The sequence below is a fragment of the Cannabis sativa genome, chromosome 9, assembly GCF_029168945.1.
Source record: "Cannabis sativa cultivar Pink pepper isolate KNU-18-1 chromosome 9, ASM2916894v1, whole genome shotgun sequence".
In the NCBI taxonomy this organism is placed as follows: domain Eukaryota; kingdom Viridiplantae; phylum Streptophyta; class Magnoliopsida; order Rosales; family Cannabaceae; genus Cannabis; species Cannabis sativa.
Genome location: NC_083609.1, coordinates 8,395,135 through 8,409,058, shown reverse-complemented (window position 1 = coordinate 8,409,058; position 13,924 = coordinate 8,395,135). Strand labels below are relative to the sequence as shown.

Genomic DNA, 13,924 nt, shown 5'->3' with positions numbered 1-13,924 from the left:
AATTACAGAAATCATTGAAGATAAACCATTGAAGAAGAAGGATGATGCTAATGTGGATTTTCGTTTTGGGGCTACGGAGACTTGCCCGGAAAAGTCTCCAATGTCGCCATGAAGATCTTAGCTTGGAACTGTCGTGGACTCGGGAATTCCGCGACAGTTCGGCAACTGGCGCACTTGGTGCGTTACCACAATCCCGATATGCTGATTCTTTCAGAGACTAGGCTTACTCTTAATAAATTCACTACAGTTTGTACAAGACTCCATTTCTTAGACTTTCATTATGTTCCTCCAATTGGTCTCTCGGGAGGTTTGGCTATGTGTTGGATGAAAGGGGTCCAATGCAAGATACAGGACTCCTCCAAGTACTTGATAATTGGTGAAATTTCTTCTGACCCTCCGGGGATTCCGTGGAAATTATTAGGCACTTATGGGCCACCTACGAGAGTTGACAAAGAGCAATTTTGGGTTCAAATGGGGGACATTGTTATGAAGTCTCAATTCCCCTTGCTTTTGCTTGGCGATATGAATGGAACTCTCAACGACAGAGAGTGCTTCAACTATAATGGAAATGCTTCCCAATACGCGTTCGACTTTCGTAGAATGGTCCACAGAGCCGGCTTGATTGATCTTGGATTTATTGGCCCAAATTTCACTTGGGGAAAAGGGGGCGGAAGCTCAAATGGAAGGGGGCCAATGAAGAGAGCGAGGCTTGACAGGGGCCTGGTGTCAATTGATTGGAGGATTCTTTTTCCTGATGCTATTATCAACCATTTGACTGCTACGGCCTCAGACCATAGACCTTTGATGCTCGATACGACAGGAGGTGTTAAATGTAAGGGTAGGCAATTCAAGTATGAGAACATGTGGGAAAGAGACCCCCGGTCTTTCTGGGTGGTAAAGGAAGCTTGGAAAGATAGACTCCATACAAATTCGATGATTAATTTTCATAGGAAAGTGAAGGCTACGGGCCGAAAGCTTGGGAGTTGGAACAAGAGTCAATTCACTCATCTGACCCGACAAATCCAGAGTGCGAAGTCCAACCTGCAGCATACCGAACAACAGAATCCGGACAATTGCTTTGAGATTGAGCAAGCCCGTCAAATGCTGTCTGAAGCTCTACTAAGAGAAGAAATCCACTGGAAACAAAAGTCTAGAGTTCAATGGCTTCAAGAAGGCGATATGTGTTCTAAGTTTTTCATGGCGTCTACTATTGTGAGAAGACTGAGGAATTACATTCAGCACATAAAAGTCACACCGGATGGAGATTGGATTAGGGACCATGATGGAATAGTTAATTGCTTTCTCAACAATTTCAAGGAAATTTTTAAGAAAGATGACTCCAGCCTCACTCAGCTCAGGGAGGGGTTGTTTGAACCAGTAATAACAGAGAATGACAACACGATTCTAAACTCTATCCCGCATGGCGAAGAGATTAAGGCGGCCCTTTGTGACATGGGGAAAGATAAGGCCCCGGGCCCGGATGGATTCCCTCCTAGCTTCTACTTGCACCATTGGGACACAGTCCATGAAGATTTAATTGAGATGGTCAAATGCTTCTTTTCGTATTTAGACTTGCCTAAGTTCATAAATGACACCTCCTTTGTGCTTATCCCGAAGAAAGATGCTCCAAGTCTAGTTAATGACTATCGCCCGATTGCGCTTTGCAATGTGGCGTATAAGATCATTTCAAAGATCATTGCTTCAAGGCTAAGAGATATCCTTCCAAGAGTAATATCTCCGAACCAAGCTTCATTTGTAAAAGGGAGGCATATTGCCGAAAACACAATGATAGCTAGAGAGATTGTGCATTCCATGAACAAGAAGAGGGGCAAACGGGGGTTCATGTTAATCAAACTCGACTTACAAAAGGCGTATGATAGGCTTGACTGGGGCTTTGTCATCAAGGTTCTGCAACAAATTGGCTTTCAAAGTCCCTTTACGGATTGGGTTCAGGCTTGCATTTCGGTCACCGAAATCAAGATGCTTTTAAATGGCTCAATAGTTGGGAAGTTCAAGCCTGAGAGGGGCCTAAGACAAGGCGACCCGTTGTCCCCAGCTCTTTATATCATGGCTGCCGAAACTCTCTCTAGACTACTGATGGAAAAGGAGAGGCAAGGCCTTCTTAAAGGATTCAAACTCACAAGGAGAGGAGAGTCGGTCACACATTTGATGTTCGCCGATGATATCATTCTTTTCGGGGAAGCTTCAGTTCGCGAAGCGAGATCGATCTTAAATTGTCTACACTATTATTGTGATTGCTCGGGACAAGCCATCAACTTCTCCAAGTCTTCGGTTTATTTCTCTCGAGGTGTGGCCGGAAGGAAAGCCCAAGTAATCGCTCAGACACTTGGAATGACGAAAATGAATAGGAAGGCAACATATCTAGGAATTCCCCTGTTTAGATCAATCAAAAGAACAGAGGATACTAAATATATTGTTGACAGGGTATTAAAAAGAATTCAAGGATGGAAGGTCAAACTCCTTTCAAGTGCTGGGAAAACTTGCCTCATAAAGGCAGTCGGCTCTAGCCTTGCGAACTATGTCTCATCCTCAGATATAATCCCCGTCACGACGGCTACTAAGATAGACAAACTCTTGCGTGATTTCTGGTGGGGTGACACTGAGACAAAGAGAAAGATACACTTGGTATCCTGGGATCGCCTCTGCAAACCGAAAATTGATGGAGGTCTGGGTTTTCGTGCAACCGAGACAATGAACAAAGCTTTCCTCATGAAGTGGGCTTGGAAGGCCCTTACAAGTCAAGATTGCTTATGGCACCGAGTAATGAATGACAAGTACATCAAGAACCAAAATTTCCTCGAGTTGGAAGCCAAACCGTCTGATTCAATTCTCTGGAAAGCAATTCTCCGAGTGCGAAGCGATCTTCGAAAAGGTCTATGTCGTAGAATTGGCGATGGCGATTCAACATCCATATGGTTTGACCCGTGGGTTCCAGGAGACAACCGCCAACCAATTCCTCGTGTAGATGAAGCAGTGGGAATCAGCTTGGTAAGTAATTTCATCATGAATCATCAGTGGAATGTGGATTTGATCCGGAGGTGGTTCCAGCACGATGATGCTAAGCGGATTCTAAACATCACTCTTCCTGAGACGACTGTTAAGGACTCCTGGTTATGGCTGCCAAATCCTTCTGGTGTGTACTCAGTCAAATCGGCTTACCGATTGCTTAAAAATGCCAATCACAGTAATGATGGTGATCGAAAATGGAAATCCATTTGGGGAGCAAAGATACATAGTCGCCTAAAAATGCTTTGGTGGAGAATTCTTGCTAATTGCATCCCCACTAAAGAAAGGCTGAGCTACTCTATTCCTATCCAGGACACTTCATGCCCGTTTTGCCTCAACTCTGTTGAAAGTAGCTTTCATTTATTCTGGGATTGCACTTATGCAAAGGCAGTCTGGTTTGGCTGTTGCTGGACCTTAAGAACTGATCTTGCTTCGGTGTCTGATTGGGACGATTGGATTCATTGGTTTTCAAATGCAAACAATAGACCTCCCTCTCTTGATTTTAATCTTTTACTGGGAGGAGCTGCTATTATTTTCGAAACCATCTGGAGAGAGCGCAATGGGAGGCTTCATGACAATAAATCGAACCCAACTGCGATCTTAATTTGCTCCATTAACAGCAGGATTCAGGAAATTACCTCTCCCAAAGATTCCCTTGACTCAATACAATCAGAGTGGTTGCCCCCTCCTGACGGTTGGGTAACTTGCAACTCTGATGTTGCCATAGGACACAATTTTTCCATGGGCGCGGCAGTTTTCCGAGACAGTTCTGGTACAATTTTGCGAGCTGCTTCCTTTCGTCTGAACCATTGTGATCCTCTGCCGGGTGAAGTAGCAGCTGTTTGTGAGAGTGCAGCAATCGCAGTGAAGCTCGGATACAGAAACATGGTTTTCCAATGTGATAGTCTTAATGCTGTGACAGCTCTGAAATGCAGCATTAACGATATCCGTAACCTGCACTTCAATATCCAAGACTTGGTTCACAAATTTCTAGCTTATGCAGGAAAGCTAAATCTGTGGGAGATAAATTGGATCCCAAGAACCTGTAATGGTGTGGCCCATTCTGTGGCTCAAAGGGCAAATCGATTCAACAAGATCGGGTTTATCGATTTGGCCAATTTTGATGACTCCCTGTGTAATGATAATGCAGATGGTCATAATTTAGTTTAGTTTAGTTTAGTTTAATCTAGTTTATCTTTTCTTTGTCTTTCTGCTTGCTCCTTTGTTTGTTGGTTAGGCTGTCTATGGCCTGGTTCTGTTGGTAGTTTGCCTTGTTTGTGGGTGTGGTTCCCAGATCAACCACTAACCAAAAAAAAAAAAAAAAGTCCAAAATAGCAAATAATCAATTATTAAATATTAACATTAATCTCATCGATGCATACTTTTATTCATTCATAAGAATAAAGGGGAAAAAATCAAAAAAGAAAAGCTTTTGAGTATTAAAGCCAAATATTTACATAAGAAACAAGAATATTCTAAACCTAAAATGAAGTAAAAGAAATATATATTAAACATATATAATCTTTTTTCATCTAAATTTGAGAATTATCAATGAAGAATTATAATGGCTAGGGGGAAAGGAAAGATCCAACCTTTTAAAGATGCCATACTCATCAAGATTTTGTGGGTTCATCATCATCATCCTCATCATCTTCAACATCCCAACTCAGATCTTCATCTTCCTCAGCCGCATTACACAACCGCTTCTGCAAATCAACCCTACTGGAGCTCCCCATTGGTTTAAACTCATCGTTGCTCCTAATATCTTCAATCTCATCCCAACCAATATCTTCTTCTTCCTCAGGTTTTGACACAATTGAAACATCACTTTCTTTGCAGGAATCACTGCTTTGATCACTAGTCTTACTCTCAGACACTAGTTCAACTCCTCCTACTTTCTCATCTTTTTTCAAACCCTCCTCTGAATTATCACCACTGTCACTACCACTTGCAATAGTAGAATTGCTACTAATGACCTTATCATTTCCTTTATCTGCCATTTTCACACTCGAATTGCCCTTTTGTTCACCTTCTTCTTCTTCTTCTTCTTCATCATCATCAAAATCCCAACTCAAATCCTCTTCTTCCCCTGAAATCGCTCTCCTCACGAGATTTACTCTGGCTTCCTCAACTTCTTTCAACTTATGAACCTTGTAAAAGTACCTAAGCCAAAAGATCTCGCTCTCAATCTTTTCAGGAACAATAGTCCGATAAATCACGCCAATATCCCCATTTTCATTGATCAAATTATCAATCTCTTCCCTCTTTTCATCTAACATAATACTCAATTTCCACTCCTCATAATTTTCCAAATCCTCGGGTTCCTCCAAGTAAGTACCTATGCTGCTCTGAATTGAACGCACTTGTGCTTCGAACCTACTGTAAGGTCTCGAATCCAAGCTCTTTCTGTGTTGTTGATTATTGTCTGAGGCATAATCAGAATCAACATCATCATCATCAGCAGCATCAACGGCTAAAAGAGTATCCCTACCGTGGGTGATAATCTCGGCCGTAGATTTCCAGACAGTAGTGCCGATGTCATCGATGGCTTGGCCAACCGACTCGAGCGACTCCTGAGCGACAGAGGCGCCTACTTCAAATGAAGTAGGGAGGTCCTTGACGGCGCGTGAGGCCACTTCACGGATGACGGAGGTCTCCTTCTTCAACTCAGAGCCAAACTCCTCGAGATCGCGGCGGTAATTGTGGATCACGGACTCAGATTTGGTGGCCAAGGTCTTGATAAGACCGCCAAAGCTCCAAGCATTGTTGCTGTCGTTGGAATCATCGGCGTCGCTTTGGTGTCGGTATTTGTGATCGTCTTCGGGATGGGAAGAAGGTTCCGACGAGGAGGAAGGCTCATCTGCGAAGACGGACTTGAAGAAATCCATCGTTGAAAGAAAAGAGAGAGAAATGAATAGTGGAATATCGGTGGAGAATGGGGAGACGCAAATGCTCCAAATTAACTATTTATTGGTCGAGCATTGCTACTAATAATTTCTCCATATATCGTGTTGCGATTAGCTAGTGGCTAGTGATAATTAGTTGAGCCAATATTAAACATAAAAAATCTAGACAATACTAATACCTTTTAACATTTCTCTTATTTTTCTTACTAAAAAAATAAAAAATAAAAAATATATTTATTCTTCTTATTTTAAAAGTAATTATATAAGTCCTTATGGAATAAAATGAAAATGAAAATCTTTTAGCAATTCTCAAATGAAAATGAAAACCTTTCACAACATAATAAGTCCCTATAACTTTTTTTTTTTGTGGTTATTGTCAAATTCTAAATAATAAATTTTATCCATTTGAAATAATAAATAAATAATTTTTATATTGTGAAAGGAAATCATTTTTTTTTTTGACTTTTGTACATGATTTATGTAATTTGAATAAACATTAATGTTTCTAATAATATTTAAAATTAGTAAATTTTAGTAATTATTTACACTTAATTCTTAATTTTTTTTAAGGTTAATTCTTAAAATTTTAATGTTATTAGGGTACTTTTTTTTACAAGTGACATTTTAGCTATTTTTAAGTGTTAATTGTGTTTTCGAATTAATGGCACGTGTACTTCTAAAATCTAGCATTAGTCAGGCTACGGCTACGATTATGGCTCCAGATTCGGATGCAAGTCTAACTTATAAATGCGATAAGACCAGACCGCTTTGATTCGAGAAAAACTGTCCTACCCAAAAGTTGAAAGGTCCATCAAGACAAATCTAGATACCTTCATAGGGTAATCCGGAACGGGCAACTGAAGAGACATCTAGAAGCCTCTAAATACCATCCTATGTGGCATCCTCCAAACACAGGGTCCTACCGTGTTAAGGGCTTGTCTCTAATGTTAGACTCAGGGAGTGCGCGCACCACCAAAAGAAATCACATTTTTGTCCAACGTCGTATTCCCTGACATTCTCAGTACCAATATGGTTGCGCATAAAAATTGTAATCACCAAACAGTCCCTACTCGTATGGATGATCATTAACTCGAGAATTGAGCCTCACCTAACTAGCCTAAAGTCAATATATATTGTATTTTACCCCATCTATGGCCTTAGTTGACACCTCTAAATCCTACCGGGTCCGAGTTCACCCACACCTAATTCTACCCTATAAATAGAACATTATTCCTTCATGCAAAGTGTTGGAAAATCATTTCTGCTATTAAGGGCTAAGAATCAGGGTTCTTAAACTTTGGTAAGAACACTCTTGTGTAAAATACTTTTAAGCTTTTCTAACTCAATAATATTGACTTGTGGACTAAGGCTCATTAATGCCTGAACCACGTAAAAATTCTTGTTTCTTCTTCTTTAAATTTATTTCTGCTTTAAGCTTAATTTATTTCATAATCGGTTTCCAAGAATCTCGGTAAATATTTTGGTGCTTTCATTGAGAGCTTGAAGAAAGTTTTTCCATAGTTGTCATCTACACAATGGTCGCAACCCAAAACGTTATGGCCAAACCACCTACTCGAGAAGGTAAAGATAATGTCGCCAATGATGACGATAACCAGCTGCCCCCAATAAACGATCAGGCAGGTGTCGTGGGGTACGAGAACGCATGGGAGGTAGGTAGTCATCCGCGTTAAGGGGACCAGCATTACGAATAACGCGTTGATGATGATCCCATTGACGAAGATGAGCAGCAAGGTCATGAAGATGACCCTAAGAATGACCACAATAAAATTCACAACAAAAATTATGAAGAACAACACTACAAGCAAGACCCTAAAGTAGTACGAATGAAGCAAGAGCTTGCAGACACTCAAAGGAGGTTAGTGGATCAAGAGGAAGTCTCGCGTCAAATGCAAGAAGCTCTTGCACGATTATAGGCACAGGCTAAGCTCATTGAAGAAAACCCTCTTACTAAAAAGTTTAATTATCTTAGAGTTGGATTGTCTACCCAAGTAAATGACAAACGGAAGGGTGTAATGGGTGACCCTCTGAAGAACAAAAGAGCAGTCGGCAACCCCAGCAGATAGAATGGGATGCTCAAGCCTCAGAACTTGGCCAACCAATTAATCTGCGGGGCAGAGTCAAGCAAAACTATAGGCCATGTATTAGGATTTATGCCCTGAAAAGCCTGTAAAGACATTTATGTTTATAAATATAAGTTGAACATTTTCATATATGCTTGAATGTTAAATTATTAATATTTTATATTGAATAATTATATATAAGTATCAAAAAATTCCTTATTCATACATGAGGGTGTAATTTGTATTGTACGGAGAATTAAGATCACTTAGCCATATATAAAACATTCAGCAATATATTAAAGTTATGGAATTTTAATCAACAGTTGCTAGTACGACCCATTCATGCCCTATAACGCCCTGATACATACGCGCTACGTGATTTTCTAATTATTGTACCACCTTTGCTAATCAAAGGGTTTCCTTGAAAATCATGCCGAATTAAATTTTTAATTTAAACTATTAAACTTTATAAACACATATATATATTTACATAAATTGGGATCCCGTGTTTAAACTTTACAATTATATTCAAAATAACTTTTATAGCCATGTCGCACAGCGACTACAAAATACAGCCTAAGTTGTCCCGAGACCGAACTCTCCAGGTCGCATCGTCTTGACATGTACAATCATCCCTCAAGCTCGGAACTCACTCCTATTCAAGTTTTGTCTTTCCTTTACCTACACACAAAAATAATATCTATGAGTTAACAGACTCAGTAAGAAAGCACATAACATACAATATATTACCAACTTGTACTTAGGCGCCCATACACCTATCTACAAGGCTTATCAAATAAGTAAGAACAGTCTTTACTAAGGTACGACCATTGTACCACATGCACTAGGTACCACTACCGTACGAGTGTTGGTAGGGTTTGCACCGTACCTCGAGTACCACTAAGTGTTGTACCATACACTCCGTACTCAACCCTACTAGTGTTGGTAACGCCGTATTGTACTCGTTAAACATGATACACTATACCAATACACTCGGTACCGCTATCGTACTAGTGTTGGTAGTAAACGAATCACAAATAGCATATAATATATCACACATACACATATTCATATATAAATACGTTCTACGCTAGTCTTACCTCGCTTCTAAATTCAAGTGCATTGGCCGACCTGAATAAAAAATCACACGCTGGATGGATGCCATATGTCACATTTACGTAAATGGGTAAATAACACGCTAAAACCTAACCGAGGAATCTAAACTCACAACAAAAAGTTTCGCCATCGATAACTAACATGACAATAACCTAATTATCGAGAAAACATAGAAACTAAAGCTCTAAAAATGACACAAATTGGAAAAGCATGTTTTTCTGAGATCCTGCATGTGATCTGTTTAACCAGTTCTACACGACATGTAGAACCGGTTAATCGGTTTATACTAAAAAACCCCAAAAATCCCAAAACTTGCACAATTCGTACCTAAACCTCACCAAACCTTCTAGAATACCTGTACTAACATTCAAGAATAAATACCAAGCACTAACAGCATGAAAGCGCCCTAAAACTAAAAGTGCCATAGATGAGCTAAGCTTGAGATTTCAAACTAAAACTTATCTAAAATCAACTCAAACCAACACAATCATCAAAAAGTAATCAATTTTAACTTAAAATAAACTCCGATATCAAATCACAATCAAACCTAACTCTAACAGCACCAAAAAACCTCATATTTCATGCCACAACTAACAAGAACTTAGATAAATCATGAAATGGGAGTTTCTAGGGTTTACCTTGGTTAGAATTCCCTTAAATCTTTGATGAATTCATAGAAATCAGCTGTAATTGAAGATGATTCCTCTAGTTCTAGCTAGTGTCAAAGGGAAGGGAGAGAGCAAGATAACATTTTCTAATTTTTCTTTGTCTTTTCTTTAATTGATTAAATCAAATAATACTTAGGATTTTAGGCTAAATTAAAATGGACAGATTTCCACCCCATAATCAGCTACCTAAACCTATTAACCAAATGCCCATTTACTTCCAACTTAAGAAAATATAAGCCTAGGAGTAAAATGGTCCAACACCATAATTCAGTTTAAACCTGGCATTCTAAATATCTTAAATATTTGTCCCGCTAAGAAATATGTTTTAAACTTACCCATGTGACTCTATTGGACAATCATCGCATTTTCCATCGTCACCGAGCAAAAATTATAAAAATTACATAATTCATATTTAGCATAAATAGTACTCCTAGAGATTACTAAAATCTCTGTAATTGAGAAATTATAACTCTAATGCCCTTTTCTAAAAATAGAGCCCACAACAAAATAAATCATGCATAATTATAAAATATTAATAATTAACGCTAATTACCTTTGTTAATCCATAATCTAACATGTGGTCATTACAACTATCCTCCCGTTAAAAGGATTTCATCCTTGAAATCTAACCTGAATAACTCTGGACATTGAGTCCTCATGCCAGACTCTATTTCCTGGTGGCTTCTTCCATCTTACTGTTCTTCTAGAGTACCTTGACCAAAGTTATGGTCTTATTTCGAAGAACTTTTTCTTTCCTATCGAGGATTTGAACTGGCTGTTCCTCATAGGATAAGTCCGACTGTAGTTCTAGAGCTTCATAACTAAAGATATGGGTTGGGTCTGAAACATATTTCCTCAATATTGAAATATAAAATACATTACGAATAGTTGATAACGCTGGTGGTAAGGCTAGCCGATATGCTACCTACCTGACCTTCCCGAGTATCTCAAATGGCCTTATATACCTAGGGCTTAACTTGCCCCACTTTCCAAAGTGCTTGATACCTCTTATTGGTGAAACTCGCGGGAAAACATGTTCTCCTGCCTAAAATGCAATGTCTCTGTGCTTCGAATCAACGTAACTTTTCTTCCTACTTTACAAAGTAAGCATTCGAGCCTTGATCTTGTCTATTCGCTTCATTGGTCCTCTGAACTAACTCAGGACCCAAATACTTCATTTCTCCTGTTTCATCCCAATGAATTGGAGAACGAAACTTCCTATCGTATAGAATTTCATAGGGAGCCAGGGCATTATGGAAGACTATGTAGAAAACAATTGCTTCATCTGAATTTCAAAAGTTTGTTCAGGTTCTTGGCAATACCCTACTACTAAAAGGATTTGAGAGTTAGATAATTTGAAGGAATGAGACATTATTATACTGCATTGCCATAGCATTAAAATACGTGTTAGTAAATAAGATCCTTGTAAAATAAGTTCCAACAATTTCACCAGGGAATTAAGGGCGTTGAATGTACAGGGATTCTCAATCCCTTGGACATTCCATCTCAAGGATCTTGCCCTGCAAGACTCGTCGATATTTCATTTATAAAAGAAAAATGGTTATCTAATGCATCAGAAGACCCACCACTCTTTGAAACTTTTCCACCCTATCATAGACCAATGACCTAGCCTCAAAAGAAGCCTCTGAAAAACTAGAAGGATTGGAAAACCTTCCCAATTTTTTATTTTTTGAGCATTTTTCTTAATCGAGTGTCGCCTTCTAGTACCATTATTATTCCCCTCTTACAACCCAGAAGAGAACATCACTGCAAAACTAGAGAAACAATTAAACGTTGAACCATCTGCAAGACCCCCATCTCACTTCCTCCCTTCTTTTTGATTGTATTAAGGTTGCACTCTTCCTTTTCAGAAAACTTCCTTTTCTTTTTATCGATATTGTCCTTATGAATGTATTGAGAATCACATGTTATTCTTAGCACCTCTTATCATTTTTTAGTTGGGGCATGCATTCCATTTGTTCCAAGACCAACAACCTTCACGTTATTATTTCTTTTTCCACTTCCCACCTCACCAATATTTACATTACCACTTGAATTTTCTTTTGTTTTTGTTGTATTACTCTCAAGAATAAAATCTATTTTATTCTTTTTGTTTATTATATTTTTGGCATGTACTACTTGTGCAACTTGGGAATAACAAGTCATATTCAAAAGACCATGCAATGTTGGAGAGTTCAAACGACTCTCCCTGGAGTTTCTCGCTTTCTTTCCCTCCAAAGAAGGCTACCCCAGAATTCTTGATTGGTTGCACATTTTTTTGGCCTCAAACTCATAATCTCTTTTTAATCGAAACCTTGTTTCAAGTAACTCCATTTTTCGACAAATTATAAACTCTAGCATCGAAGCTGTAATATCCCGATAAGTTAAATGGTAAATAATTAGGGTTTATATTGATATTATGAATTAATCAGGTAATAAGTGGGATTATGATCCTACTAATTTATTTCAGCATAAAATTTAAATTTTGCTATAAGTGAGTAAATAATCGTAATTACTTAATAGATTTATATAAAGATGTGAATGTAATATGAGCTATATGTGGAATAAAAATATTTCAGGTTCGCCGACCCTGGAGACTCAATAAGTGGATATATAAGCGTAATTTGTTAATTACGGGGATTTATTTGAAATACGTGGATATAATATGAGTTATTTGTGAAATAAAAATATTTTCAAGTTTGGCGACCCTGGAGACCAGATTGGAGGCCAAAAATGTCACAACAGTTTTAGTTAGAAATATTGATGAGATTATTGGGATAAGTTGATTTTAGAAATATCGGAGTATTTTAAGGTACTCGAAGTTGACCAAATACCCTAAAAATAGAGATTTCTTAGTGGCTAAAAAATAATAAGATAATTATTAATAATAAAGTTTTTATTAATATTATTATTATATTACTTTTATTAATATATTATTATAATATTATTTATATATATAAGTTAACGTAATACGTTAACTTTAATAATATATATATATTAAGTTACAGTGAACAGAACGACGAACGAAACCCTCGTTCTCCCTTCTTCGATAAAACTTTCTTCCTCTATATCCATTTTTTTCGATTTTCAATCCAACATTTAGCGATCTAAGCTCCGGTAGTAGCAAGATAGCAAATCCTTGAAAAGGGAAAGCTTAAGGTATGGTTTAATTTCGTTTTAAGTTTAAAAACAATTGGTTTTATATAGGGGCTTTATGATTTAAAAAGGGTATGGAGATTCTGACTTCGTAGAAGTGTTCTTTGGTAACTTTGGGACTAGTTTATGTATTTACTTGTTGAATTTGAAGTGATTTTGAGTTAGAAATCATGTTTAGAACTTTTTAAAGCTTAGTCCGAACGTTAATGGCGTTTTTCATTTAAGGGATCGATTTTTATTTCTGTTATGTAAGGATGGTAGTATTTATGGTATATATGCGCCCTGTGAAGTTTGGAGTGATTTGGATAAGTTTTGATAGTGTTTCGATGAGTGCGAAAATTGGGATTTTCGAGTTTTATAATTTTTAGAAATTCTTAAGAGATCAAAAATCGTATTTTTATCATAACTTTTGACTCGGGTGTCCGATTTGGATATTCTATATACCGTTTCGAAGCTTGAGACGAGCTCTACAATATGGTGTATGTTTTAGAGCTGAAATATAAGTTTTATTTTAGTGTATTTATACCGCGGGGTTTGGTAGAAAACCCTAGATTGTCTTATGTGAATATAAGCAGTGTTTTAGTTTATCGTTGTTGTGACATAGGGCCGGGATCATCGAGGATAGTTCTCCACTTGGATTGGTTGAATTGTATGAACCTGGATTAAAGGTAAGAAAAGTATATTGTACTGCATAGTACGTTGTATGTTATAGAATTATTATTGTTATGAATTGATCAATATTGAGATATAGTTAATATTGTTATATATTGAAAAGTATACTGTACTGCATAGTACGTTGTATGTTATACAATTAGTATTGTTATGAATTGATTAATATTGAGATATAGTTAATATTGTTATATATTGAAAAGATTGATTGGTTGAGTATTGATAATGTGATAATATTATGCATGTGATATATGGGCTCACCTGATTAGGTGATGCAATTTTCTTGACAACGTACTGGGCG

The 13,924-nt window shown here is 37.8% G+C and overlaps 1 protein-coding gene across 1 annotated transcript; it reads right to left on the bottom strand.

The window, feature by feature from the left end:
• Positions 1–4,383: 4,383 nt before the first annotated feature.
• LOC115722974 (protein DOS2) lies at positions 4,384–5,915 on the bottom strand. The gene has a single exon (XM_030652366.2). The coding sequence runs from the start codon at positions 5,913–5,915 to the stop codon at positions 4,641–4,643; it is 1,275 nt and encodes a 424-aa protein (XP_030508226.2). The 3' UTR covers positions 4,384–4,640.
• Positions 5,916–13,924: the final 8,009 nt, after the last annotated feature.

Excerpts from the sequence above, each read along its gene's own strand:
- LOC115722974 (XM_030652366.2), bottom strand. The coding sequence starts at position 5,915 with ATGGATTTCTTCAAGTCCGTCTTCGCAGATGAGCCTTCCTCCTCGTCG.